At 58.6% G+C, this 27776-nt stretch overlaps 3 protein-coding genes across 4 annotated transcripts in view; 2 read left to right on the plus strand and 1 right to left on the minus strand.

Moving 5' to 3' along the window:
- The first annotated feature begins 1647 nt into the window (after positions 1–1647).
- Positions 1648–11119, plus strand: GIT1 (GIT ArfGAP 1). Of its 2 annotated transcripts, XM_054084630.1 has the most exons (22): positions 1648–1773; positions 5450–5583; positions 5676–5788; positions 5887–5992; positions 6276–6362; positions 6455–6585; positions 6669–6763; positions 6851–6893; positions 7102–7128; positions 7417–7465; positions 7548–7620; positions 8236–8333; positions 8410–8521; positions 8599–8726; positions 8797–8949; positions 9035–9262; positions 9375–9428; positions 9687–9773; positions 9868–9941; positions 10018–10200; positions 10328–10391; positions 10483–11119. In XM_054084630.1, exons 1-22 carry the CDS (start codon positions 1722–1724, stop codon positions 10693–10695), a joined length of 2304 nt encoding a protein of 767 aa, XP_053940605.1. In that variant the 5' UTR covers positions 1648–1721; the 3' UTR covers positions 10696–11119. The 2 variants fall into 2 exon arrangements, with proteins under 2 accessions (XP_053940605.1, XP_053940606.1); XM_054084631.1 differs by lacking the exon at positions 7102–7128.
- Positions 11120–11247: 128 nt separating this feature from the next.
- ABHD15 (abhydrolase domain containing 15) lies at positions 11248–17725 on the plus strand. The gene is made up of 2 exons (XM_054084632.1): positions 11248–12239; positions 13227–17725. Exons 1-2 carry the CDS (start codon positions 11248–11250, stop codon positions 13702–13704), a joined length of 1470 nt encoding a protein of 489 aa, XP_053940607.1. The 3' UTR covers positions 13705–17725.
- The window catches only part of TAOK1 (TAO kinase 1), a 70990-nt gene continuing 59485 nt past the window's right edge, over positions 16272–27776 (minus strand). Inside the window, exons 19-20 of the mRNA XM_054084629.1 lie at positions 26959–27141; positions 16272–22933 (exon numbers count right to left, since the gene is read on the minus strand). Coding sequence (XP_053940604.1) covers positions 22472–22933; positions 26959–27141 — 645 coding nt within the window. The 3' untranslated portion in view covers positions 16272–22471. The remainder of the gene's footprint in view (positions 22934–26958; positions 27142–27776) is intronic.

Genomic DNA, 27776 nt, shown 5'->3' on the forward strand with positions numbered 1-27776 from the left:
GCGCCACGCTCCCGGCCCCCCACCCCACTGCCCCCCAACCCCGCCACGGGGCCACCACCCAGCCGTGAACCCCAGCGTCATTCCCGTTCCGCCAGGACGAAGGTTGCGGTGGTCGCATCTCCCGTTCCCCCGTACAGCATCCCCCATCGCTGCCCCATGACGTCATGAGCCATCTCCACAGCAACCAGCACCGAGGTCACCACAGCCTCTGGTGGTGGGGGGCAGGACCCCCTGCCTGTGGCCCCAATGTGTCCCCATGGCCCTGCCGTGTCCCCCTGCCCGTGCTGGTGTCCCTACTATGGCTCCAGCCTGTGTCTCGTATCCCTGCCATGTCCCATACCTTTGCCACATCCCATGTCACCCCAATGGGGACAGCAGGGTGTCCTCCCCGCTCCAAGTGCTCACAGGATCTCAAAGGGTCCCAGTCACCCCAAAAGCCCCCACTGAGCACCCCAGGGATGCTGTAGGCCACCCTGGGCATCCCCAGCACAGTGTCCTACTGGTGCATCCCAGCATTCGGGGACCGCTCATCTGCCCAGCACCCTACAGGGCACCCCAGGATGGGGCCAGTGTGGCCATTGGGGTGCGCAGGTGTTGGGTGACCAGGAGTGGGGTGTGCAGGGCCAGAGGTGGCACTGGGAGCAGGACTGGGGGTGCTCAGGGCTGGGGCTGAACCCAGGATGAGTGCCCAGAGCTGGTACTGGGATGCCCAGTGCAGGACTGGGACGAGGCGAAGGTGCCCAGGGCTGTGGCTGAGGGATGCAGGGCCAGGAGAATGGAGGGGGGCAAGATCCAGAGCGGGGCATGACCAGGACCAGGACCAGGATCAGGACCAGGACCAGGACCAGGATCAGGACCAGGATCAGGAGGGCACCCAGCACTGGGGCTGGGCTCAGGGCTGGAGGGAGCCCAGGACCAGGACCAGGACCAGAGGGATGCCCAGCGCCAGGAGGTGCCCAGTGGCAGGGGGGGTGGCAGATGTGGGGTGCTCAGAGCTGGAACCAGGCTTGGGGGGACACCCAGGACCGGGACAAGAGCAGGCTGTGCCGGGACCGGTGCCGGTAGGGATGCAGGTGCAGAGCGGTGCGGTGCCGGTGGCACTGCTGCAGGGCGATGCCTGTGCCGGTGCTGCCGGTCCCGGGGCAGGGTGGGGGCGGTGCCGGTACGGCGACGGGGCAGGACGAGGCAGTACGGGGGCCGGTCTCGGTGCGGGGCGGTGCTGGGGCCGGTATCGGGGCGGTCCCAGTGCGGTGCGGTGCGGTGCGGTCCCGGGGCCGGGGCGGGGCGGGGCCGGTATAGGCGCGGTCCCGGTATAGGGGCGGTCCCGGTATAAGGGCAGTCCCGGTGCCGGTGCCAGTATCGGGGCGGTCCCGGGTGTCGCGGGGCGGTGCCGGTGCCGGTGCCGGGGCTGTGCCGGTGCGGGGCGGTCCCGGTGCCAGTATAGGGGCGGTCCCAGTCCCGGTCCCGGTGCCGGTGCCAATATCGGGGCGGTCCCGGGCGTTGCGGGGCGGTGCCGGTGCCGGTATCGGGGCGGTCCCGGTGCGGGGCGGGGGCGGTGCAGCCCCTCCTCCGCCGGGGCCGGGCTTGCGCCGCTTCCTGCGGAGCCGCCGGGCGCTGGGAGCCGCGGGCAGCCCCGCCGCCGCCGCCCCCGCCGCCCGCCCCCCCGGGGCCGCCGCCGCCCCACGCTGGCGCAGCGCCCCGGGACCGCCTCGCCGCTCAGGATGGCCCGCAAGGCTCCGCGGGCGGAGGTGTGCGCGGACTGCAGCGCCCCAGGTAAGGGCCGCCCCCCCGGCACGGCCCCGGCAGCCCCCGAGCTCCTCCGCGTCCCTCGGTGCCGCTTGGTGCATCCCCGGCACCCCCGTATCGCGCCCCGGTACGGCTCCGGGGGACCCCGAGCTCTCCTGCACCCCATGGTGCCCCCTGCGGTGCATCCCCAGCACCCCCGTGAGCCCCACTGCACCTCTCGGTGCTCCCCGGTGCATCCCCGGCACCTCCATGAGCCCATCTGTGCCCCTCGGTGCCTCCAGGTGCGGCCCCAGCACCCCTGTGAGCCCCCCAGTACATCCCCAGCACCCTCATGAGTCCCTCTGCACCCCACGGTGCCTCCCGGTGCATCCCCAGCACCCTGTGAGCCCCCTCTGCACCCCATGGTGCCCCCCGGTGCATCTCCAGCACCCTATGAGCCCCCCAGCACCCTCATGAGTCCCTCTGCACCCCCCGGTGCATCCGCAGCACCCCTGTGAGCCCCCTCTGCACCCCATGTTGCATCCTCAGCAATCGCTGAGCCCTCTCTGCACCCAATGGTGCTCCTCAGTACATCTCCATCACCCCCATGTTGCCCCCAATACATCCCCAACACCCCCATGAGCTTCCTCTGCACCCCCTGGTGCATCCCCATCACCCCCATGGTGCCTCCAGTACATCCCCAGCACCCTCATGAGCCCTTTCTGCACCCCATGGTGCCCTCCTGTACACCCCCAGCACCCCAGTGAGTACCTCTGCACCCCGTGGTGCTCCCCTACACATCCTTATCACCTACATGGTACACCCCCAGTACGTCCAAAGCACCCTCGTGAGCCTCCTCTGCACCCCATGGTCCCCCCAGTGCATCCTCGGCACCCTGTGAGCCCCTCAGCACCCCATGGTGCCCCCCAGCCTGTTCCCATCACCCCCATGAGCCCCTCTGCACCCCATGGTGCCCCCCAGCCTGTTCCCATCACCCCCGTGAGCCCCTCTGCACCCCATGGTGCCCCCCAGCCTGTTCCCATCACCCCCGTGAGCCTCTCAGCACCCCATGGTGCCCCCCAGCCTGTTCCCATCATCCCCGTGAGCCCCTCTGCACCCCATGGTGCCCCCCACTACATCCTCAGCACCCCATGAGCCCCTCTGCACCCCTTGGTCACCCCTCCAGTATGCTCCCAAGGAGCCCTTCAGCATCTCCTCCTCCACCCCATGGTGAGGTCTCTTCACGCGCCCTGGGTGACCCCGGGGCCCCCTCCGTGCGTCCCTTCTGCATCCTGGGGTGCCCACCTTGGGGACCCCCACTGAGTTCCCTTCTCTGCCCCCCCCCAGGAACCCTCTGATGTGCCCCCAGTGCAATGCCTTGGTGAGGCCCCTGAGCTCCCTTGGTGCACCCCCTTTTGCCTGCAGGAATCTCCCAGTACACCCCAAATGTGACCCCCGAGAACCCCCCCTGTGCTGCCCTGGTGTACCCGCGGAGCCACCCGTGCACCACCCACAGCCTCGGCACCCTCAGTGCGGGGGCTGTTGGCGCAGCCTGGGGACGTGCCAGTGGGTGCCAGCGGCACCAAGGACCCTGCAAATGGTGGGGGGCACCCTGCGGCACCCCCCAGCGCCCTGCTGCCAGCACCCACGCTGGCTGGATCTGGGCGCAGCGGTGCCGGCAGAGGCTGCGCTGCAAGCCAGAGCCTGAGCTTGGGCAAGACGATTCCCATCCCCGGCAACGCCGGTGCCGGGCATGAGCCCGCGGGCATCACGATGACGCCGCCCCCTCCCCAAATGGGGCTGGACCCCCAAATCTTGCCCGTGGCCAGCGCAGGCAGCCCCATGGCGATGAATGAATGGGGCCAAGCGTCGAGGCCCCGGAAAGCTGCCCGCGGGCCAAGGCTGTGCTGAAATTATTCCGGCCACGTGCCAAGGCCCAGATCCTGCCAGGAGAGCCAGCGGCGTGCGTGGGCGCAGGGCTGCCCTGCCTCCGGGCGCGTCTCCCGCGCTGGTGGGTGGCGGGCGCAGGGGTGCCCGGGGCGGTGCCGAGATTTCCCTGCTGCGGCTGAGAAGGGGGTGTGTGGGGGGGGGGGGGAGTGGAAAATGGAAACCAGTTTCTTCCAATCTCTTATCACCCGGCAGCCATGTGAGGAAATGAGTTATAAAGTCCAGAGGCCGCTTCCTACTGCACCGGGAGCACCCGCTGCCGGGGATGCGCTGCGTGTGCGATGCCCACGGGGTGCGCTGCTCCCTCTGCTCCAGCTCCCGTGGCCGAATCCTGCTCCGCTGGTGCTGTGCGGGGATGCCAGCCCTCCCCTCGCCAGCGTGCGGCTGAGTGCTGGGGGTCCGGCATCGAGGAGATGCCGAGAGCTGCCTTGGGTTTCTGCTCCTCGCAGGGTTTGGGGTGTCCCCTCAAGCCATGGTCACCCACATCCCAGCTGCCCCAGGGGTGCCCCGGATCCTCCCGGCTCAGCTTGGCCATCCGGCTCCCCCGGCGCTGTGCGTCCTGTTCCCGGCAGCGCCCCGTGGGCAGCGGGCGTGAAGGCGCAGATGCCGCCGCGCCGGCTGCCAAAGCGCTGCCATCTGTGTGCGCGGCGCTGCCAGGCTGGGGGGGCACCGCTCCCCAACACCGCTCCGCTTGGGCTCTGGAGCTCTGCAGGGCTGGGGGCCCCCAAATCTGGGGGGGCTTGGGGATGGGACCCCGTGAGCAGGAAGGAAGCTGGGGAAGCCTGGCTGCCCATCTGCCTTCCTCTGCGGGGTCACGGGGACACCGCCAACCTCTTGGGGACACCATCAGCCCCTCAGGGCCATTGTGGCTGGCCAACGCTTACACCCCCCCCGAATCTGGCCCCGGGCTTGGGGCTCCCCCATGCTGTGGGGCAGCACGGTGTTTGTGTAGGTCCTACAGAAACAAGGGGCTGCCCTGGCAGCGTTCGGCATCATCCCTCTGTGTTGCGGAGGATGCTGTGACCCAGCACGTGGGGGCCAAATCCTGCCCTCGGTGCCGCTAGGAGAAGCGGTGGCCACACAGCCACAGCATGGGGATGGACCCCAGCCCCCATTTTTGGGGTGCGGGTGTGGGGCGCTGCCGCGTGTCGGGGAGCGGGGGCCCCCGCGGGTGCTGGGGCGGGTGCCAGCGCGGCCGCTCAAACAGCCCTTTGTTCCCAGCGGGGACACAAAGCGCTCCAGTCTGGCTGGACTGGGACTGGCAGACTGGGCTGGGGGGTACGGCAGCGTTGGGGGGCACAGCACCTGCCACGGGGGTCGGGGTGCCCCGTGGGGCCGACACAGGGTGGGTGCAGCCCGTGACTACCACACGTGGGAGCCCATGGGCTGGGGGTGCCCACACATTGGGGGGCACATTGAGCTCCCCCAGCCCCCCCCAAATGCCCAACTGGGTGCTCAGGGGGTGCTCTGCAGTCGCTGGGTGCTGGGGGTTCGGGTGCCCCTGCTCGGGGCGTGCTGCCACCGGGCTGACATCACCCCTGCCACTCGCCGCCCTCTCGGTGGGGGAGGCCAAATCCTGCCCCCCCCCCCCCTTTTTGGCTGGTGCCTGGTTGCTATGGGAAACCTGTGGGTTTTCCCTGGTGATGGACTGAGCCCCTTTGCCGTCGCTGGGGAAACGGTCGCTGTGGCAACGCATCCCCCACCCAGCAGCAGCCGCCGCAGGGAGGGGACCGCGGTGGCTGGGGACACCCGGTGACACCCCCGTACCACCCCACAGACCCCGGCTGGGCCTCCATCAACCGCGGGGTGCTGATCTGCGACGAGTGCTGCAGCGTGCACCGCAGCCTGGGCCGCCACATCTCCATCGTCAAGCACCTGCGCCACAGCCCCTGGCCCGCCACCCTGCTCCAGGTGGGTGCTGGCCCATGGGGGGACACGTGGGGGGGGGACACACACGTAGGGGGACCCCCTGGCGCCCACCGCGCTCCGCCTCTCCCCCACAGATGGTGCACACCTTGGCGAGCAACGGCGCCAACTCCATCTGGGAGCACTCGCTGCTGGATCCTGCCCAGGTGCAGAGCGGGCGCCGGAAGGCGAACCCCCAGGACAAAGTGCAGTAAGTGCCCCCCCCCCCGCCCCAGCACTGCAGGGAGGGGGGTTGCGCCAGCCAGGCACCCCCAACTCACCCCAAAACCTGCCCCCCATCGCCCTCAGCCCCACCAAGTCGGAGTTCATCCGTGCCAAGTACCAGATGCTGGCCTTTGTCCACAAGCTGCCGTGCCGGGACGATGACGGTGTCACTGCCAAGGACCTCAGCAAGGTGGGACACGGGCTGGGGGGGGGGCGTGGGGACTAAAAAAAAATAGGAAATGTGTTGGTGGAAATTCTTACTTTACTGGACGCGTGCCATGAAGGGGTTTGTTGCCTTATCTGTGCTGTTATTTCTTCCCTCATCTTCCCTGGCTGCCTCTAAGGAGAAAGAGAATTTCCCAGTAGGACTTTCTAGGAACATACAGCTGAGGAACAAAGTCCGGTGTCTTTCTGCTTCTCCCCTTTCGGAGGGGCCGGATCCCTCCCCCCTTACCCACTTCTCTCCTCTGCAGCAATTGCACTCGAGTGTGCGGACGGGCAACCTGGAGACTTGCCTGCGCCTGCTCTCGCTGGGTGCCCAGGCCAACTTCTTCCACCCAGTGAGTGCCGGTGGGGCTTAGGGGGGTCCCTGGGTGCTGGGCTGTGGGTCCCGGAATCCATGCCGTGGGGCTGAGCCTGCCCGTGCCCGCAGGAGAAGGGCACCACGCCGCTGCACGTGGCCGCCAAGGCCGGCCAGATCCTGCAGGCAGAGCTGCTGGTGGTCTACGGCGCCGATCCCGGGGCGCCCGACGTCAACGGCCGGACCCCCATCGACTACGCCAGGTGAGGGTGGGACAAGGCGGGGGTCACCACTGCCTGCAACCCCCCATTTAGGGTGGGCATCACCCCTCTCCGTCCCCTCACAGGCAGGCAGCCCAGCACGAGCTGGCGGAGCGGCTGGTGGAGTGCCAGTACGAGCTGACCGACCGGCTGGCGTTCTACCTCTGCGGCAGGAAACCGGGTGAGCGCGGGGGTCCTGGGGGGGGGAGCTCAGCCCCTGGGCGGGTTGGGGTGTGGAACCCCGCTCACCACCTTTCTCTTTGCGCAGACCACAAGAACGGGCACTACATCATCCCACAGATGGCCGATAGGTGAGTGCCCCGTGCCCGCGGCCCCGCTGCCCCATCCCACGTCCAGTGGGGATGCTGAGGGGGGGACTGCGGTCACCTCCCTGTGACCAATGCTGGAGCACCCCTTGGGGGGGCCGGGGGAGTTTGGGGGGGGGGGGGGCCGCGTGCCCGCGCGTTTAACATCCGCCTTTATCCTGTTCTTCCCTCCGCTGCCTTCTCCGGAGCGCAGGGTGCGCCCAAAGTGCATGGCACAGAGGTATTGTCCACTCGGCTCTTGGCTCCGGGGGCCCCCCCGTGCCGCTGGCATGGGCCCCCCCTGCAGCCCCAGCCGCTCGACACTCGGGGGGGCACACAGGGAGGGGGGTCCTGCTTGCCCTGTGCCCTCCTCTCCCCATGCCTGCACGCCAGCCCTGCTCGTTGAAGCCCCCCACGCCTTCGGGGGGGGTCCCTGTCCTGGTGGGGTGCAGCTGGGGACCGTGTCGGTGGGGACAGGCCAGGAATAACCCGTGCTTTGTGTCTCCCCCCCTTCCCCACATCCCCCAAGCCTGGACCTCTCCGAGCTGGCCAAGGCAGCCAAGAAGAAGCTGCAGGCGGTGAGTGGGGGCCACGGCATGGGTGGGGGGGTCCCACCCGCTGCCCCCATCCCGCCTGACGCCGTCCCCCATCCTGCTGCAGCTCAGCAACCGCCTCTTCGAGGAGCTCGCCATGGATGTCTACGACGAGGTGGACCGCCGAGAGAACGACGCGGGTGAGTGGGGGGCGTGGGGTGCAGCCCCCCCAAAGGCTGCGGGTGCAGCGGGCGTCACAGCGTGGGGAGGAGCAGCCGGCAGGGCCGTGGCTGAGCCCAACGCTCCCCCCGAGCTGGATCCCTTTGCCGGCCCCTCCTTCCTCGTTCCTCCGGCCGGGAAGGTTTGCTCGGCGCGGGGGGCCAGGGCTGGAGGGCTGCAGGAGGTGGGATGGGGACCCCCGGGGCGGGGGCTCGGCTGGAGGGGTGCCCCTGGGTCGGAGGTTGGGGGGATGGGGGCCACCCCATTTCCATGGCAGGGTGGGCATGGGTGGGCGTGCTAGCCGCTTTCCACGCTGACTGGGGGGCCACGGGGCTGGCACCCCAAGGGGCGAGGAGCCAGGGGTCCCTGCAGGGGGGCGCTGGGGGGGTCCCAGCCCCGTGGGGTGGCTGGGGGCGGTGATTCCCGTCATCCTGGCCAAGCTCCGCTCTCAGCTCCGTCAAGCTGGCCCCGTGCCCGCGCTTGCGTCCTGCCAGCTCCGCTGCCGGCCCCAGGCCCTGCAGCCCGCTCGCTCTTGGGGGGGTCCCACCCCCACAGCCCCCCCCCTCCAGGGCTCTGACCCCCGCGCCTGCCCGCAGTGTGGCTGACGACGCAGAACCACAGCACTCTGGTGACGGAGCGCAGCGCCGTCCCCTTCCTCCCTGTCAACCCCGAGTACTCGGCCACTCGCAACCAGGTGAGCCCCCAGCCCGGCCCCAGCACCCACCCTTGCACCCCGAGCCCTGCTCACCCCCCTCGTCCCTCCCCTCCAGGGCCGGCAGAAGCTGGCCAGGTTCAACGCCAGGGAGTTTGCCACTTTGCTCATCGACATCCTTGGGGAAGCCAAGCGCCGGCAGCAAGGGAAGAGTCTGCTGAGCCCCACAGGTGAGGGCTGGGGGACAGCGAGGGGGCCGTGAGCATCCCCTCCCACCCTGTGCTCAGCACCCCCTGCCTTCCCCCAGACGCCCTCGACTATTCGCTGCGGAGCCAGAGCGACGTGGACGACCAGCACGACTACGATAGCGTTGCCTCCGACGAGGACACAGACCAGGAGCTGCTGCGCAACACCTCCCGCAACAACCGTGCCAGGGTGAGCCCCAGCTTCTCCCCTACACCCACCTTAGCTCCGGATCCCGGCGCTGAGCCCCTTCTCCCCACAGAGCATGGATTCTTCCGACCTCTCGGATGGCCCCATCACGCTGCAGGAGTACCTGGAGGTGAAGAAAGCTCTGGCCGCCTCCGAGGCCAAGGTGCAGCAGCTGATGAAGGTGAACAACAGCCTGAGCGATGAGCTGCGCCGGCTGCAGCGCGAGGTGGGTGCGAGGCTGGCAGGATTCCCCCCCCCCCCGCCTTGGCAAAGCCCCCTCCCCGCTGATGCCTCCTCTCCCACCACTGCAGATCCACAAGCTGCAGGCAGAGAACACGCAGATCAGGCAGCAGACGGGCCCCGTGCACCCAACGCCGGCTCCCAGTGAGCGGCCGGAGCACGGGCACCCCCCAAGCATGGCCCCCCAGCTCCGCCGGGATCGCCAGGCCTTCTCCATGTACGAGCCGGGCTCAGCGCTCAAACCCTTTGGGCAGCCGGTGGAGGAGCTGGTGACGCGGCTGCAGCCCTTCGGCGCCGGCGTGAGTGTGGTGGGTGGGTGGGTGGGTGGGTTTTGGGGGGCAGCACCCCCTCAGCCCCAAGAGGCTGCTGGGTCTGGTCCCCACGAGGCTGTAACCTTCCGTGTGTCGCCAGGAGGTGGAGGACGAGGCTCTGTACTCCATGCACATCCCGGCCAGCGTGTACCGGGTAAGGGGGCCACGGTGGGGGCAGCTCCTGCATGGGATGCGGTGGTTGTTGCCATCCCAGGGTGTGACCTCTGTGCTGTCTTGCTGTGTGCCGTCCCCCACCGCTCCGCACCCTCTGGGGGACAGTGGCCATGGGACATTCCTGCATGCGGGGTGGCGGTATTCCCTGTGCTCGTCCTCCCCTGCACATCACCGGGGTCGATTCGGGACCCTCCTGCCCCGCTGTTCACTGCTGGTTTCCCCTCTGTTCCCCCTCCAGATCCGGAAAGGTCCGTCTGCCTCCTCGGTGCCCTTTCCCCCATCCTCCCCGCTGCTGTCCTGCCCGCCCGATGGTGCCAGGCACATGGTGACGTACCGGGGAGAGGGTGGGGGGACACAGACCCTGGCCGTGCACGGGGATGAGGCAGCGCAGGGCCTGACGCTGCTGCTCTCCCCTCCAGAGCAAGCTGGACCGGCACGGCAGCGGCACCGACAGCGACTACGACAACACCCAGGCGGGTGAGGTGCTGATCAGGTGAGTGCCAGGGCTGGGGACGGCGCTGGGGACACGGGGCTGGTGCTGACCCCGGGGCGTCGATCTATCCCCGCAGCATGGAGGGGAAGCGGTTCATGGAGCTGAGCAAGGACGAGGACTTCCCGCACGAGCTGGACCCGCTGGACGGGGAGCTGGATCCGGGGCTGCCCAGCACCGAGGACGTCATCCTCAAAACTGAGCAGGTCACCAAGAACATCCAGGAGCTGCTGCGGGCGGCGCAGGAGTCCAAGCATGACAGGTAGGGCTGGGGCACGATCTTGGGGTCCCTCTGGATCCCCTGAACAGGGGGTTACATTCACGTGGGGGCACCCCTGTGGTTGGGAGCCATCGTCCCCCCAGTGCTCACACCCTCTGCTCACCCCCAGCTTCGTGCCCTGCTCAGAGAAGATCCATTTGGCTGTGACAGAGATGGCATCGCTCTTCCCTAAGGTAGGAGAGGTGGTGGGTTCCCAGGTTAGGGGGTCCCCACCAGGTGCCGTGTCCCCACCCTGACATCGGTCCTGACTCTGCCCCACTGCAGAAGCCGGCGCTGGAGACGGTGCGGAGCTCCCTGCGGCTGCTCAACGCCAGCGCCTACCGCCTGCAGAGCGAGTGCCGCAAGACCGTGCCGCCCGAGCCGGGCGCCGCTGTGGACTACCAGCTCCTGACCCAGCAGGTCATCCAGTGTGCCTACGACATTGCCAAGGCCGCCAAGCAGCTGGTCACCATCACCACCCGCGAGAAGAAGCAGTGAGCACCGGCCCGCGTCCCCCCAACACCGACATGGTCCCCGGCACTGTTGATCCATGCTCTCCATCTCCTCCTCCCTCCTCTCCGGTGGCGAGCGTGGCCGCAAGTGGCCTTAGCGCCCGGGGGGAGGGCCATGGTGAGCCCCCCCTTTGCCCCTGCGCTGCCGAGGAGCTGGTGCTCAGCCTGCGGGGTAGGTGCCTGCATTCCCCCTGTACAGCCCCCTGCCCGCCCCCGCGCAGCGAGCGCCTAACTTATCCTGTACATAAGCCTGTGGAGCTGCCTGCAGCGGTGGCAGCGATGTACACCCCCTAAAACCCCCCTCGCTGGGTGGCCGGTACCCCTGGGGCCGCCCATAGCGTTACACTGGACTTGGGGCACCCGTGGGTCCCCCTCCCCGGGCGTCCTGCCCCCCTCCCAGGGCCACGCTCCCTCCTGTAAGATGTGACCTTGTACATTTGTATCAATAAAGGTGTGAGCATCGCACGGCTCCCGCGGCCATGGGGCTCCCATCCCCCCTGCCGTGCGCCTGCAAGGGATTCGCATCCCCTGGCACGAGATGGGGCTCAGCCACGTGTCCCTCCCGCTTCACCCGGTCCCCTTGGCCCTGGCTGGCAGCCGGTCACGCCGTCCCCGGCACAGCCCCGCTGCTCGCCCAGCCCCAGGGCAGGGCTTTCCTCTGCCAACGCGCCGAGCGCTGGGGCCACCAGCCAGGGCTCCCGCTGCCCCCATGGTGTCCCCCGAGGGGTTGGTGGCTGTGGCGCTTGCTGGCCTGAGCCTCCTGGCTTGGTGCCTTTGGACAAGGAGGGCGGAGGTGCCTGGAGATGGGGACGAGGAGGAAGAGGAGGGGATCCCCTTCATCATCGCCGAGGATGGCTCGTGGCGCTGCCGGCTGTTGTGCAAGCCCTCGGCGCTGGCCCAGCACCTGGTGCGGAGCTTGGGGCGATCGGCGGCGCTGCGGGGGGATCGCTGGTGGTGGCCGCGTTGGCCGCGGCTCCAGCTGCTGTGGCAGCTCCTGCAGGCGCCCACGCCGCAGCCAGCGGTGGCGCGGGAGCTCCTGCAGCTGTCCGACACCGGGTTGGTGGCCCTGGACTGGCTGGTGGGGCCGTGGGGGGCTGCGGGCGGTGCTGGGGGGCTCAGCCCCGTTCTGCTGCTCATCCCCAACGCCGCGGGGATGGTGACGGCGGGGCTGCTGCAGCTGGGGCTGCGGGCGCTGGAGAGGGGCTTCATCCCCGTCATCTTCAACCGCCGGGGTCACAACGGCTGCCCCCTCACCACCCCTCGGCTCCAGCCCTTCGGGGACCCTGGGGACCTGCGGGAGGCAGTGACCTATCTGCGCTGCCGGCACCCCTGCGCCCCGCTGCTGGCCGTCAGCGAGGGCTCGGGCTCGGGGCTGCTGCTCGCCTACCTGGGCGAGAGCGGCTCCTCCAGCCGCTTGGCCGCCGCCGCCTGCCTCTCGCCCATCTTCAGCGGCCAGGAGTGGTTCGAGGCTGGCATGCCCTGGCTCTACGAGTGGCCGTTGCTCCTGCACCTCAAGAAGGGGCTCAGCAGGTCAGTGACGTTCTTTGGGGGGGCAGTGGGTGCCCATCATCCGTCCCTGGGTGGGGGATGGATGCGGCAGGTGCTGCCGCCGGGAGCCCCAGCGCGGGGGCAGAGGTGCTGAGAGCAGCAGAATATGCTGGTTAATGAACACCAGCCTGCGGGGCCACCTCGGCTGCCGCATGGCTTGGCTGCGGCAGCATCTCGGGGTCCCCATGTCACCCACATAGGGGTTAGCAAAGCCCCCTCCCTGCTGCGCCGGGGGCTGATTGGGGCTGCCCTCCTCCCCCTTTGCACCCCTGGGGGTCTGCACGGTGGGGTGGGGAACCAGGAGCACCCAGATGGACGGGGGGGTGCAGCCGCGCCCCCTCCTTGCCAAGGGCTCTGGGTCCCCGTCACCCGCCGCGGCTGCGCGTGGGGACGCCAAGTGCTGGGATGGGAGGCAAACCGCCCTGTGCCAAGGCCTTGAGCAAGCGGCAGCTCCCGGGCGGTGCTGAGTCCTTGGGGGGAGGCACGCAGGGGCCCTGCTGGTGGGCGAACGAGGGCCAAAAGGGGTGCAGCTGAACCCCCCAAACTGGGGGATGCGGGGGCAAACAGGTTCCAGGCTGTGCCTCAGCCGAGCCGCGGTGGGTGCGGGTGGGCACAGGGATGGTTGCAGCAATAAGGTGCTGAGGGGTGGGATTCTGTCGCGGACAGGGTGGGCAGCAGGGTGTCCTCCTTCCCTCCCCGTTTCCCGATACCCATTGCAGCGCTGCTGTCACGGTAACGGAGCGCAGTGCTGGCTGCCTCCCGTTGCCATGGCACCCGCTGGCGCAGCTCCTGAGGACCCCTCAGCATCCCTGGGCGTAGGGCTGGGATGGGACACCCAAACCGGCTCCAGGAGGGACTTCAGGCCACCCCTGCCATCCCACCCTCCCCATGGGCCATCAGGGCAGCGCATCCCCTTTTCCTCCCTGCTCCCTTGGTGTCCCCAGCACGGCAGTTGCTCCATCGCTGCAGGTACGCCGTGTCCCTGGCCGAGGCGGTGGACGTGGACGGGCTGCTGGGCAGCCGCTCGCTGCGAGAGCTGGAAGAAGCCCTCTTCTGCCGGACCAAGAGCCACCCCACCAGCTGGGAGACCTACTGGGAACGCAACGAGCCCTTGCGTGACGCAGACGAGGCGGCCGTGCCAGTGCTGTGCCTCTGCAGCGCCGACGACCCCGTGCGCGGCCCCGCTGCCCGCAGCCTCCCCTTGGAGCTCTTCCGCAGCAGCCCCTATTTCTTCTTGCTGCTGACCCCGCGCGGGGGGCACTGCGGCTTCCCCCGGCGCGATGCGGGGCGCTGCTGGGGCCATGAGGCCGTGCTGGAGTTCTTTGGGGCCATGGGCGAGTTCCTGGGGGCAGAGGAGCTGAGGAAGGGGACACCGCGACCCCGTAGCATTGGGGGTCCCAAGGGCGAGCCCCCCACCTTCGCCTGGCAGCGGTCCTACACGCGGTAGCCCCCGCGCGGACAGAGGCAGGCAGACACTCCGTGTACTAAAATTACTTTATTACAGTTGATTTTTGTTTTTGTTTTGTTTTTTTTTTGTTTGTTTTTGTTTTTTGTTTTTTTTTAACATTTCCTTTGCTATGATACAAAGGATACTTACAAACAAAATATTACATATGACCTTATTTTTTTTTTTTCTCTTCTCTTATTTTCTGACAACTTGGTAACAGCTTTAAATGCACAATCTATACAATTAATACAGGTTATATATGAGCTATACTGTATGTTGAACCAGAAGAATACCAGAATACTGACAATATACTGTACATTTAGCCTTACCAGTTAGTGCTCGTGGCATTTTCTACAAGAAGGAAAACGCACACCTGTAGATTCACTCATACCAGCTGGTGCTACCAGACACGGAAGCAGGAAGGAGTTGAATTCTCCTAAGTTAAATCCTTCGTGGCCCATCACCGTGGTGCTGGGCCTGGAAACCTCAGACCAGTGTTCATAGTAAAACAGCAGATATGTGTGTGTTTTTTTTTTTTTCTCTAAGCTCTGCGGCACAAAACGGCGCGGCCGGGCTTTGCCTTTCCCCGGTACCGCGGCAGCCGGGCTTTGCCATACCTGGGTGATGCCGCAGAGCAGAAGGCCACGGCGCTGGGGCCGGGCGCTGGGTGAGCTCTTGTTGGTGAGCTGGACCTCCTTATGGAGGGGGGGAAGAGGAGGAGGAGGAGGAGAGGAAAAGCAGCAATAGCTTCGCTGTCAGCATTAGGCAGCGCTCGGGTTTGTGGACGCGGGCGCCGAGCGGGGAAGAGCAAGCCCACGGCGCGTCGCTCCCTGGCACGGCTTGGCTGACCCGCGGGGCTCGGCCGTTGGCTGCAGACGGAGCTCGTGCCCGGCCAAAGCCCACCAGCGGGGCTGGGAGCTGCCTCGCGGTTACCTGCTCGCCAGGAAAGGTTTGCTTTTGTTTCACAGCCAAAGCTAGAGTTGTGTGGCTACAGGTGTGCACTTCCCCTCCTCCCGCCGCGGTCTGCGTTGGACTGATAAGGTTACATTTTTGTTTTATGTTATTTCTTTAAAGCAACCAGCAAATGAAGCGTTTTTTTTTTTTTGTTTTAGTCGACTGGCAAAAGACCTGGCATTTGCACAGAAGCTGCAAACGGAAAATAGCCATCCCCTCCTCCCACCCGCTGCATCCCAGCCCAGAAAATCCCAAACTGTCGGCAGAAGAAACAAAAAAAAAAACAAACACCAGGAGCGGAAGGGGAAGGGGGAACAGGTTGGAAAATACCAGGTTTGAGTTTACATTGCCTTGACTTCACACAATGCTTGTGCAAAAAGAAACAAAAGGAATTCCCCCCCCCCCAATACCCCCCAAAGAAACAAAAACCAAACCCAGAAACATGCTGGAAATAATGAAAACAAATGGAAAGTAATATATAAAATTAAAAATATAAATAGGATGTCTGGCTGACTGGTAGAAGAATAGGTCATTTAGGTTACAAAAAGGAATATACATTCAAGAGGCTCTGAACCCAGTGGGGTAACTGATGTTAAACTTGTGTTAATAGTTAGGCTAGAATTCTCAAGTTTGTCTTTAAAATCTTCACAATACAAGCAAGCTATTTTTAAAAAATATACACTATACACACCTCACACAGCTTCTCCTATCCGTATTACACACGTTACGCTACCCTCCCATCCACTATCCCAAGGGTTCCCCCCGCTAAGGCCCGCAGGGTGGTTCCCGAACCCCTTCCCGAGCGCTGCCTCGAGGTGTCAGAGCAGCAGCGAGGGCTGCGGAGCCCCAGGCAGGTCGCTTGGCCCTCCACGTCTCACCACGACCTTCTCAAGCATTTACAAGTCACCAAAGGGCTGTAGCCTTTTATGTTATACACACTTCACTTTGTAACGTTAATTATTTACAGCAGGGCTGCCCCCCCATATTTAAGCTGTTTCTAGGCAGGGAAAAAAAATGTTCCTGTTCCAAGCAAGCAGGGGGAAGAGCTGCGGGGGGGGTTAGGAGGGAAGAAAAGCTGAAGAAGGGAAGGGGGTGGCTTGCTTGCCAGAAGCCAAACCCGTACACACGCACACGTATGCCTCTCCTTCTCTGATCCTCGAATCCTTACAAGCTCCTGTCGCCTACAACCTCCAGGAGAACCCGACCTGGCAAGCACGGTCTCACCAACGCTCAAACTCCTCTGCTTGCAGCTTCCCAGGACACTCAGCAAACCTATTCTCGACTTGCAGACTTGCCTCTGCCACAAGACAAGGAGCACAGGTCCGTCCTTCACTCCTAGAGGTGCAGTCCACCCCATCACGGCAGCTCTGGCAGCACAAGCCAAGCCGGGGCAGGGACACCGAGATCCACGCAAGCCACCGCATCGCACCTGCAAACTCGCCTTTCGCAGCTGCCACCGGGCTCTGCCGGAGCCGTGCGAGAGCAGCGGCGCCGTACTTGGGCTCATTATCAACCCTGTGCTGATTTCTAAACTCCGCGGTGCTCAGAGTTGCCATAGAAATGTGAGATCCTGGCACTAAAAGCAGGCGACGATCTTAAATAAAAGTAGTTGGTTGTTTTTTTTTTCCTCCAGTAGGTTTAGATGATGTCAGGTTTAAGACAAAAGCAGAAGGGGAAAAAAACAGATAATTTCTAGAGAGGTTGAAAAACGTAGTCGTAAGCCGGTATTAAACTGCAGCAAAGAACCCGAATGAGGTTCCCGTCGAGTTCAGCCCCAGAGAAAGCTCAAAGCCACTGCTCCATCCCTCGCACTGCCCATCACACGACACTGAAGGGAAGATTACACACAGGGATCATGGAAAACCCAGCTGGAAGCCCCCGGTGAGCGGCTGCCGGCCTCCCCAGCCCTCCTGCCCCATCGGCTGCGCCGCCCCAGCGCGCAATATTTAAGCACAATTCCTTACAGCATCACTCGGACAAGTCTCGGGGACTGGATGCATGCTGAACTACGACTGGCAATTACAGTAGCTTCTTGCTAGCTGGCACGTACTGTACCTATAAATTTTAGTACAAAAACTTAAAAAATACAGAAACTAGGTCAATTTGTTACCTACATATTTACAGATAATTACAATTCTTCTCACTCACAATAATTAAAGTAATTGTCAGTGAAAAATCAGACTGTGCATGTTCTGAGGTACCCGTACTCAGGGGTGGGGAGCGGGGCAGGGGACCAGAGGGGCGAGGGTGGGGGAAGATCCCCTCCCCGGGTTTGTTCACATCTGTGGGGGCAACGCTCGCCCCTCCTGGTTCCTGGACTCAGTGTGTGCACTCGGAGAAAGCAAGGAGAGAGGGAATCAATGTTAGGGTTTCTTTTCCTAGGACACGGCTTTAGGGTGTTTCGAGGACGCCAGATGGGTGCAAAGCCAATGGTCACATCCCAAACTGCCTTCCTCCCCCCCGAGAGAAGCCTTCAGGCGAAGTGCAAGTATTGAGACCCACAGCTTGGCGGTTTAAGGTGCTCGTTTGCTGGCAAATCCGATTTACTAAGTCACTCTCCAGCTGACAAAGGCCTTTTCCCTCCCCAGCAAAGCCTGGGCTGAGGGGCAGGGCAGGGCTGCAGCAGGCAGCGTCACGGCCCCAGCTGGCTGAACATCATTATGCAACAGGAACAGAGTTATCTGCTGCCATTATTCCCTCGTGGGGTGATGTTTACTATGACCACGAGACTCATCAGCTTTGTTTTTTGGCTGTAAACAGCTCCCCACAACCCTCTAAAGCACCTCATATTTCTCAACAGACTCCAGGTCAACCGACTTGTAAAAGTGCAAACCGAAACAAAACACAGCAGAGGGACACCTACATCCCTGTCTGGGCATCCACCACTTCTTCAGCCTTGGCACAGGGCTCCATGCTTGCCGCCAGTTGGCACCGCAGTGGGCGAGGCCCACAGGTACGAGCACAGCTAAAGACAACACCTCATGAAATGCTAAGGATGTCCCAACCAAACCTGAGCCTCACCTAAAAAGCTCGCCGAAGACCTTCTAAAACGGACAGGGGAAATTGCCTCCACATTCTCCGACAGCACAAAGAGAATCCGTGGCTGGCGCTACTGAGCTGGCTGGGTGTCCCCAGGGGTAAATATCACAACTGCATGAACAGTCATAACTTGACACATTTATCCCCCAAACTGCCAGACACCTCACTAAGGTGGGTTCTATAGAGGACAAAGGAGAAGGTTAGAAGGGTCTCCACAGCTTGAAGAGCTCATGGTGTCCAGCATGGCACTTGCTCCTCTGCTATGAGAAAGACCAGGGCAAGATTTACTAGAATCGCAGAGCGAGCACCCAGGAGAAGAACAAGGCTGTCCTCTGCTTCCTGGACTCGAGTAACAACACACACACACTGAAACAGAATAAAGAATGGACCAGAAGGGTCTCTCTGTGTGCATATATGTACGTATGTAGGCGCTGTACACACATACACAAACACATATCATTTAAATCTTCCAATCTAGCTTCTCTTTGGATCCTTCACACAACCTGTTCTTGTCATTAGACAACACACAAAGGTAGACAGTGTTCAGAGTCAGCGGCGGCTCAAACTCAGGAATGCCAAAAGTTAATGCCAGCGCAGTGTGCCAAGACCGTGCCGGGCTTGTGATCTTTTATGGCGAGGTGCAGCTGGGGACTCTGAGCTCAGCCTGCTGAGCACTTCACCGGCCCACTCACCGCCTCCTCAGCACGTCGCTACACTGCCTCAACTGCTTCCCTATCACTATACCATCTTGTTTTCTTCTCTGCTATCTTCTGACGTTCTGGTACCCTCTGGGAGCTCTTACACCCGTAGCAGCCAGCCTACCCTCCCGCGCCCCAGAAAAAGCAAGCTACAATTAGCAGGGCAGTATTTAAGCAAAGGCTTTTGACCGCGTTCAGCCCTAGCACAGCTTGTGCAGACGTCCGTGCCCTCGCCCTCGAGAGCCCTGCTGCAGGGATTGCTTTTGCTCATGAACAGGAGCGCTAAAGAACAGCAGAACTCAAGTGCCCTGACAGAAATGCACAGCATGAGGTGTGTGTGCACGTACACCCACACACACGTGTGTACGGGGCATATAAATACATACAAATGAGATACCATATATATATATCCAGAGAGATGTGCGTATTCAACAGAGTAATGGTCGACAGTGGTACAATACAATTTATTGCCTCTCAAGAAATGGCACGTAAGCAGGGTCTGGGGGCAGGGGGGCCTCAACTGCAAGAGGCTCTTTTCCCTGGGGAGGGGGGTTAACAAACAGCATCACCCCAGGATGGACCAGGGTGCACCCCGTGGGGGTCACCTAGCGTGCAACACACATCCTTCTGGAGCGGGAGGGCCGGGTGGGACAGAGAGCAACGTCAGCCTGGCCCCAAGCCAGGCAAGGAACGGCTGCAGGGAATTCTCTGTGGGAAGCTTGGTATCGTACCACATTTATTTCTTCAACCCCTTTGAAGCTCACAGGCTTGGAGCGAATGCAGGTGAAATGGAGCTGTGGCCTCCATTTCAGCGCTGCATCCGAGGAAGAAAGCACAGAATGTTCAACATGGAAGGGAGAGGCAGCTGCCGACTCCCTGGGACCGTGGGGAACAAGAACAACGTGGTCCCTTTCACTAATTTTAACTGAATAAAATCAAAAGGAATTCAAATCAGAAGGGTGCAAATGCCGGCTTTCTCTGGGCTAAACTACATCAGAACTTCAGGTCTTCGCAAAGGGGAGAGAAAAACCACCACAGAATTACAGATTCCAGGGGCCAAGCTGGCAATTTGAAAACACTACCATAAAGTTTGGGCAGTAGTCCATACAGAAGAGTTTCCCCAGTGTTAAAGATGAACATAAAAGATGCAAGAGAACATCTCTGCTGAGGTACTGGAGTAGTTTCCACAATTTACAGATTACAGTATTTTTAAAACTAAGCTTAGGGCATGACTGCAACGAGGACAACATGGAGTAATTGGTCTTTTAAAAACAAGAGTTTGCAAACTGATTCAGAGAGTGTTTGCGTCTCTCTAGCGTAGAGCTGTTCATGTATCTCACAAACAGACCCAAGATACATTAAAATTCTCAACGCCAAGGGCTTCCTTGCATACCTCCAAGTCACAGCCTGACCCCGAGTCCCTCTGGCTCCTTTCTCTCGGGATCAGGCTGCTTTGGGACAGGTCTCCTTCCGCCACGTACACACAGGGACACACACATTTAGACCAGTTGATCTGAATCAGTTTTTGCAAACTATTTTAATTAAAATATTAACTTGTTGGAATAGTCCAGGTCTGCACATGATATACATGTAAAAATGGTTACTACACAGTTCTTTTTGAATACAAAAAAAGCCAATATGGGACAGCCATCATTTGGACTCAGCATTCAGTCATGCTTGACATTACACAAAGAGATGGGTTGAGAGAATTCTGTTGAAGTAGCTCAATTTAAGCCAGAGACTTTGACCAAATTCAAACCATAACAGAAGCAAAAGAATGAACCCACTAAACTTGCAGGTATAGCCTGTCCCTCCTGTCACTGCTGCTGAGGAGGTGAACTTCAAAACGCTGTGTTAGCACCATGCTCTGGGCACGCCCTCCCCTCTCACGTAGTAAACCCCATACACAGTTTTGGCCTTTCATTTCATTTTTGTCTCTTTCTAAACCCAGGAAAACACAGCTACCTTTCCTAAATCAGTTCTGCTGCATTTCAACAAGACTGCAATGCGAAAGAGTGACTCCAAAACATCCAATTCCACATAAAAACATAGCAGAGGGAAGGACAGGACAATTCATGGTCACCACTCGCAACCAGAGTCACCTCTGTAGGATCACCACCTCATCCCAGGCTTCCATCAACTGTGAGTACAACAAAGCTCCTTATTAAGGGGCTGCTCAAACGTATTTTGGCAGAGTTTCCATCTTCACGAGAGTGATATGCTTTGTCAAGATGTTAGAAATCCCAGTTGGATTCACCAGACACTGGCAGAGAGTTAAGGATTGGGAGTGGATGTTAATTTAGCTAACAAAAGAACGTCGCCCTGTTGCGAGTACTGAACAGCAGCGAGACACTAGAGTATTTACTATATAAATATGTCACGTGGACAAACACATTCGGCAAACCTTGCTTTTGAGCCCTATAAAAACATATTAAAGGCAAATCCTAGAGTTAGCAGCTAGTGTTTTTCTTCAAGATGATTAGTGTGCAAGGAAAAACATTTACAAAGAAACCTGGCTGGTCAGTCCCCCAGATGGAAATCTTTGCCTCAAGCCAAACTTCATCTCCCTGCTCTTCCTCTCACCCCACGGTGCTGGCTGACCCCGACTGCCCTGGCACAAGAGCACAGGGGCATCTCCAGTTCCCAGCACTAAGGGATGACATGATGCCACCACAAAGTCGTTCGGGTAATTAGACTCTCTGACCCCTTTATCACCGTGTGGATTTCACGACCTCCTTTGCTTCCTTTCAGTAGTACAGCAGCTCCGACGAGCCTCGGGAAGTAGTGCCTTCTCACATGGTGTGATATGCTGCCAGAATCTCATGGCACGCAGGGGACTGTAAAGGTTGTGAAGTATTGCAGCAACAAAAATAAGAAAAAGGAGCCTCACATGCAGCAAGATCTACAGTGGTGATGTGGGTTAGTCATCAGCTGGGAAAGAGGCATTGGCTCAGCTCCTCCTGGTACGCTGTGGCAACTAAACATTTAAACAGTTGGCTACGATCTACATGTAAACAGGAAACTGCAACAAGCCAAGAAGGTAACAAATTGGTGGCTGTAGCGTAATAATGAAAAACCCGATCGATGGCATTTTGTTGACTATGGCATCCTTCAAAATACCTCTGGCATTTGAGACTGAATGGCTGAAAGTCTAAACATTTCTGAACGGAGCAGAGAGGACTACGCTGGGCTCCAGGAATTACTCTGATGCTTAGCTAAAATGAGATGTCACAGTATTAGCCGTACAAGTGCATTACTTGCGCTCCTCTGCCCAACCTCGTCTGAGCTACCAGCAGCACAGTCAGGAGTGCCAAAGCAGGAACACAATTTCGAACATTTCTAGCCTGTTCCCTCCAGACAGGTTCACCTACACACTTCTCGAGAAGCTCACCAGTGCCTTCGGCGAGAATGACACAATTCTTACACGACACGGAGCGGGCACTTGGGTAGAAGGGCTCTGCAGAGCCCTGGTGTCTCTCGGCCTCTCTTCTCACCCTTCTTCCTCACCTACAAGTCTTTGATAATTCCTCTTGGCAGAGGCAAAACCCTAGGAATTTATCCAATTTAATGACAAATAAAAATGGAACAGAATATCCAGCTGTTCCTCCCCAGATGTTGGTTTAAAGGCAGCTCGCCTGGTTTTTGCAGGGTGGTAGTTCGAAATTTATGGACATGGGAGGAGGTCTCCGTTCTCCCTCAGACTTCCTACGGGATGGCGTGACGAGGGCAGTCTGACGAGCCCTTCTGTCCTATCAGTGTGACGACCACCAGCCAACTCTTCTGACTAATTGCATATATTTCTCAGACGCCCTCCCAAGACCCCTCCAAAAAGTAAAAAACAACAACAAAAGAACAAAAACAAAAAAACACCCCCCCCGAACCCTGCAGCCAAATACTATGACATCCCAGTTAGTAAACACAAAACGTAATGCTTTACAAAATGAATACAATATTCCATGTGCACCCAGCTTCCACACGTCAGCACCGCACTGAGGAGGCTGCTGGGCTGGTGTCTGTAGGCAGTTTCTGTTGGCAGACAGCTCCAGTGGAATTGCCACCCTCAGTTATTGTTTAAGTTATGTATAAGACATGTGTGAACCATTGGATATTTGTGAAGTAACACTTGTGCTCCTGCTCATGCCCTGTTCCGTCCGTCCCCCAGAAGCTGTCCGCCTCAGAGCCTGGGGGCTGTTGCGGACCCCTATAGCACTACTTCGAGGTACCCCCTGCATGGGCCCCGAGGGATGACCCCATGGCTGGGGTCCACCTTGCATTGGATGGCCCCAAGCTTGTGGTGGGCCACCCATGGGATGACCCCAGTGAGGTCCTGCACCCCCAGTAGGATTGTGGGACCAGCCAGAAGCTCCCGGGTAGCTGTGGCTGAACGCCTCGGGGGAGAGATTAGAAAGAACCATATTACTAAAACCTAGCCTCATGCTTTCTGAGTCAAAGGCTTCGATCTCGCGAGCTTGACGCTCCAGCAGGCTTCGTATCCGTTCGGTACGCTCGTTCTGCAACGCCAGCATCTCCTCCTCAATCTAGGAAGGAAAAAAAGAAGAGAATCTGTAGCAGCAGGACTCTTACAGGCACGGCCTCAAGTCTCCGGAGCACTAGTTAACAGCAAGCTAACAAGGACCCTTCTCCCCGTGTTTCTCCGTGAGACCGGATCTAGATCAGATGTCCAGTAACACACAATCTGTTATGAACACAAACGGCTAAGTCCCACAGACCTGCCCATGCCAAAGGACAGTGAATACCAGCTGGAGGGTACCTGTTCCCTGGTGAATATGGAAGTTTTTGGGACGTGGACCCAAAGTTTGCAGTGATATTAACAGCTTAACATAGATTAATCTTTTAAGATGCAGCAAAGCCTCCAAGTTCTATAAAAGCCCACTGGGAAAGCACCTTCAGATACAGCCAAGCAAAGCGCCTATACAGTAAAACAACTACCAACACAGCTTAATGTACCCTTCACTGTTTATAGCCGAATCGGATGATGACAATTGCTATTTTCTCCCAGATTCAATGTTTGAGCCCACATTCTGTTTCCTCTCCAATGTTCACTGGCCAGATTTTCTTAGCTCATGTTTATCACCTCTTATCTACCGCTTTCCTAAATTGGTTTCTCATGTTTCATTACCCTGGTATCTTCTCCAGTGTGTGTGGCTGAGGAAAGTAGACAGTGATGTTTGAATTGTGTGGCAGATTATTAGCCAGATGATATGCAAACTGGTAACTCCAATTTCTTCCCTGTAACACTGTGCCAAATTGGTTTCCAAGGATACTTCAGTAGGGGCACTGGGATCAGCTCTCCAAGTTCGAATACATGGGGCTACAGCCTCCTGACACCCATCGGGCAGGGAGGAAAGCCTTTCTCATTGAAATCTTTGCAGTCAGGTGCAAAACCAAAGAATCATTCCATTATCTTCTTGCCAGTGCTGAAAAAGCTACTTTTGGCCTCGGTGAAAAAGATCAAATGGGTAAAAAGAAGCAGCCAAGACTTTCAGAACAGCCCAGTGGCGTATCCCGTGCTGCCAGCAGCAATATGGCCAAGAGGCATTATCTTGGTCTAGGCTGGAGGTACTGGGCAGAGCACTGTACTTGTAAGCACTCTCTTGCCTTAGTCAGGGAATATGCAAAGCGATTTAATCTGGAATTTAGGAGACGATCTGCTCCAGCATGAGTCACCTCTTGAGCCATTCGGGGCTTTCAGAAGCTGCCTTATCCACTTGCCTGTGGATAAGAGCAACACTGACTCTCACCATCAAGCAGCCTTGCTCACTCCTGCTGAAAGCCACACAGCAGTGAGCTGGCTTGGAAAAGGCAGAAGAGGAAGAAGATGCCTTCTCTAATGTTAGCTCTTTAAAATGCTCCATTTGTTTTTTCCAGTCCTCGTTCTTCAGAAGTACAGTGTCTTCAGCATGTCCAGCTGTTCAGGTTTGCATGCTCTGTGGCAGCTTTACACACACAGAATCATTTAGGTTGGAAAAAACCTTTAAGACCATCCAAGTCCAACTGTAAACCCAGCACTGCCATGCTTTCTACTGCCTGTGCATTTCCTTCTTGCCCTTAAGTTTGTCCATCAGGCTTTGACTCAGCCATACCCGTGTCTTTTCTGATTTATTAGACCTGGGAATCGAGAGCACTTGCGCTCTAGGGAAAGCATTCTTAAAGATTTGCCAGCTCAGTTCTGCGCCCCCGTCCCTGAGGGCAGTTTCCCAGGGCATCCTATTGACTAACAACCGGACTTGGTGAAACTCAACTTTACAGAAGGGCACACACAACACACCGCATTAAACCAACATCACTTAGAGGCGACCTCAGGATGCAGGACTCTGAAGAAGCAGTGTCTGAGGCACACAGAATGGAAATGAGTAAATATGAAATCTTTTAAAACCACTCTCAGAACACGCTTGTTGCTGGTGCCACACAAACACCACAAAATCAAGGTGTAGCTTGTATGGCACCGCAGACGCTGGCACTCAAGGCTGCGCATTGGTGGGGCCGGCTGCTTCCTCCTCAGATGAAGTTAGACCTGGTGAGTTACTATGGTGATGGACACCATCAAAACTAAAGAGCTCTGTACTGAGAAGGAAGCAGAGCCCTGTACACACCCTAACTGCTGGAATCTGGTTTATTATTGAACATCAGGGACTGACTTTGCCACAGGCTATGTGTATATTTCTGCATATAAATTCAGACACTCGTCTTGCGCACGAATCTGCCCTTTCTCTGGCTGCCAGTTTCAGTTAGCACACACAGGCAAACACCAGGTGACATCGCAGAGCGACCCATACCAGAGTACTTGCAACTCTTAGTTCTTACAAAAGCAGAACACCATCCTTTCCCCCAAAGAATACCCTTGCAAAAGCAGGATGGATCCACCTTTGCACCCACGTCTGCCCTTGAGCTGCTGCTAAGGGACTGTAACCCCAGCAAGAAACAGTCTCATTGCTGAAAGTATCGCCAAATATCTGCCTGTGGAACCAGAAGGAGCATCCAGTCTTTCACTATTCTAATGCATAATCACATAGGGACACACAAACACACAGAGAAAAACTACACTAGGTCTTCATTTGATCGTTTTGTTTCTAAGCTTCCTATTATTACTGACACCAACTGCTTTGCAGGGGCTTCCTATGCACAGAGACTTCAGTCCTGGTCTGAACTGAAAGACTGGTACAACATTATTATTGGTTGATGAGTGTTTCCGGAAGTCACTGCCTCACTTCAACTCCTGACATAACACGATGTGTGATGCCATGCGATGTGTGATGCCATGCGTGCTGCTCCCACCGACGAGGAGCAATGACCAGCGGCAGGCCGGCTGTGGCGATCTTCCCAGAGTTCTCATCAGATCATACCGCCAGAGGGCAATGCACACCAGCATCAATATTTCATATACTCAAACACCAGTGTGACGGGAGTGGTTCTCTTCCAAATGGGAACAAAATAACCAGCACTGGGGTCTAAGGACAGCTATTACACATGTGAGTGCCACACGGGAATTCTGTGTTCACAAATACAGTTACTTCCAGAGATTGAGGTCTACTTGCAGGAGGTCAAAGTGCAACAGGATCGTGCTGTCTCCTCGGAGACGCTGCCTCGATTGACCATGAGATGGAGCAGTTTAATTCCATCCAGGGCCCGCTATCAGCCCAGGATCCCTCTGTGAGCCTCCGGGAGAAGCTAAGCGTGAAGAACCTCGAGGCTACAGAGTAATTACCCTAACTTAATAACCGTGGAAAAGCAAAGTTGGGAACTGTAGTGTGGATGGCGATGGCTGGCATGCACAGGGCAAAGCAAAGGGAAAAAAATGGGTAGAGGAAGGCTGATGGTGGATATCTTCTCACTGCCGTTCCCCTGGTTTGTGTAGTACACCACTCACATTTCTATATGCATCACACGTCTGGCACAGAAAAGCATATTTCATCAAGGAGTGCCTTAATACACGTGGCCAACTACAAGCTGAGACGTAGGGAGCAGCCGGTCACCCGCACCCATGGGCCCGGCTACTTCAGTTTGCTTAGGGAAATGCTACAGACAGCAACATTTCCATAACAAGCATAATTCCATTGGGAAAACGCAGCCTGCTCTCCACAGATAGGCAAATAGAGCAGATCCACAGTCAAATATAACCATAAAACACAGGGTTTCAAATACATTCTACCTTCTTTTTCCCTTCCTTCCCCACACTAGGCAAACTGCAAAAGCCTCTCCTCCACCTTGAGGTTGTTATTGTCTGTCCTCTAACGAGCTGGGAAGCTAATTTGCAGCTCAGAGACAGAAAGAACATTTCACTTTGCCTTCTGCCCAGAGAGGCACGGCTCCCTCTGGCACGCTTCAAGCTCTATCCCAGCCAGAAGCTGCTCACATAGGATGGCTGAGCTGGAAGAAGGTTTAACCTACGTGTCACCGCGCTATCTTCTCAGAGACAAAAGTACCCAAATGATCTGCGTTACTAAATACAGCAAGGTAAAAGCAGTTTCTCTACTGGTAAGTACAGTGCAATTTAAGATAGGAAATATGGAGCGCGCTAATGATGCTCGCCTGCCCATTTTACCTTCTGCTCAAGGAGGGCCCGACGGAGGGATACCCTCTGTTCAAGATCACGTAGCTCCCGATCATGCTGGGCTTCTGCCTGCATCTTGATTTTACTCTGATATGCATTCAACAGCTCCAATTCTTGCTGCAGCTGCATCTTCAAAACCTGGCACTCTGCTTCCTGCGCTTCATCCAAACGCAGCTGGGAAAGAGAGACAATAGAGACGTTTCACTATGGGGTAACCGGTTACTCATGACACTCCGGGGGAGGACTGCGGGGAGGGAGAGAGAATGGGATGGGACTTTGTTTTCTTAGCACTACAATTGGTCTCTATTGTACTTCGTTTCACTGAACAGAGGACCTATAGTGACAAAAGCTGGTGACAGTGAGCCCACAGCACTGATGAGCGGTGGCGCCATGATCCATACTGCAGAGACCAGACTGCTGGAGGTGCTAACATCCACAGCTCTCCTTTTGCTAGAGGCAAAGAGAAGAGCTCTTGCTCTGTTCAACTTGGATTAATTGATTACCTGTAGGCAGGAGACTTCAAGTCTATGCCCCTGCCAATGCAGGACTTCGGGCAAAAGAATAAAATGACATAAACCTAAAAGCAATATGATACTGAACTTTTAACCTTCCCATACATAAATTAAGCCACCTACCCTGCCTCACAGGGTCAAGTTTGTACACAGCGATATAGGCAGCACGCAATGTGCAAAAGAAAACTGCACATTCAGTTGTAGCAAGGACTCAAAGCATTGCTCATGTGATCATTCCTTAAAAAAGGAATCTCGCAAAGAAGGAATCACAGAATTTCACAACGCTTTTAAAGTTAT

The sequence above is a fragment of the Cuculus canorus genome, chromosome 20, assembly GCF_017976375.1.
Source record: "Cuculus canorus isolate bCucCan1 chromosome 20, bCucCan1.pri, whole genome shotgun sequence".
Classification (NCBI taxonomy): domain Eukaryota; kingdom Metazoa; phylum Chordata; class Aves; order Cuculiformes; family Cuculidae; genus Cuculus; species Cuculus canorus.

Coding starts and splice junctions, on each gene's coding strand:
- ABHD15 (XM_054084632.1), top strand. CDS start 11,248: ATGGGGCTCAGCCACGTGTCCCTCCCGCTTCACCCGGTCCCCTTGGCC. Junction 12,240..13,226: donor CTCAAGAAGGGGCTCAGCAG/GTCAGTGACGTT, acceptor CCATCGCTGCAG/GTACGCCGTGTCCCTGGCCG.
- GIT1 (XM_054084630.1), top strand. CDS start 1,722: ATGGCCCGCAAGGCTCCGCGGGCGGAGGTGTGCGCGGACTGCAGCGCC. Junction 6,894..7,101: donor ATCCCACAGATGGCCGATAG/GTGAGTGCCCCG, acceptor TCCGGAGCGCAG/GGTGCGCCCAAAGTGCATGG. Junction 9,774..9,867: donor CCGATGGTGCCAGGCACATG/GTGACGTACCGG, acceptor TCTCCCCTCCAG/AGCAAGCTGGACCGGCACGG.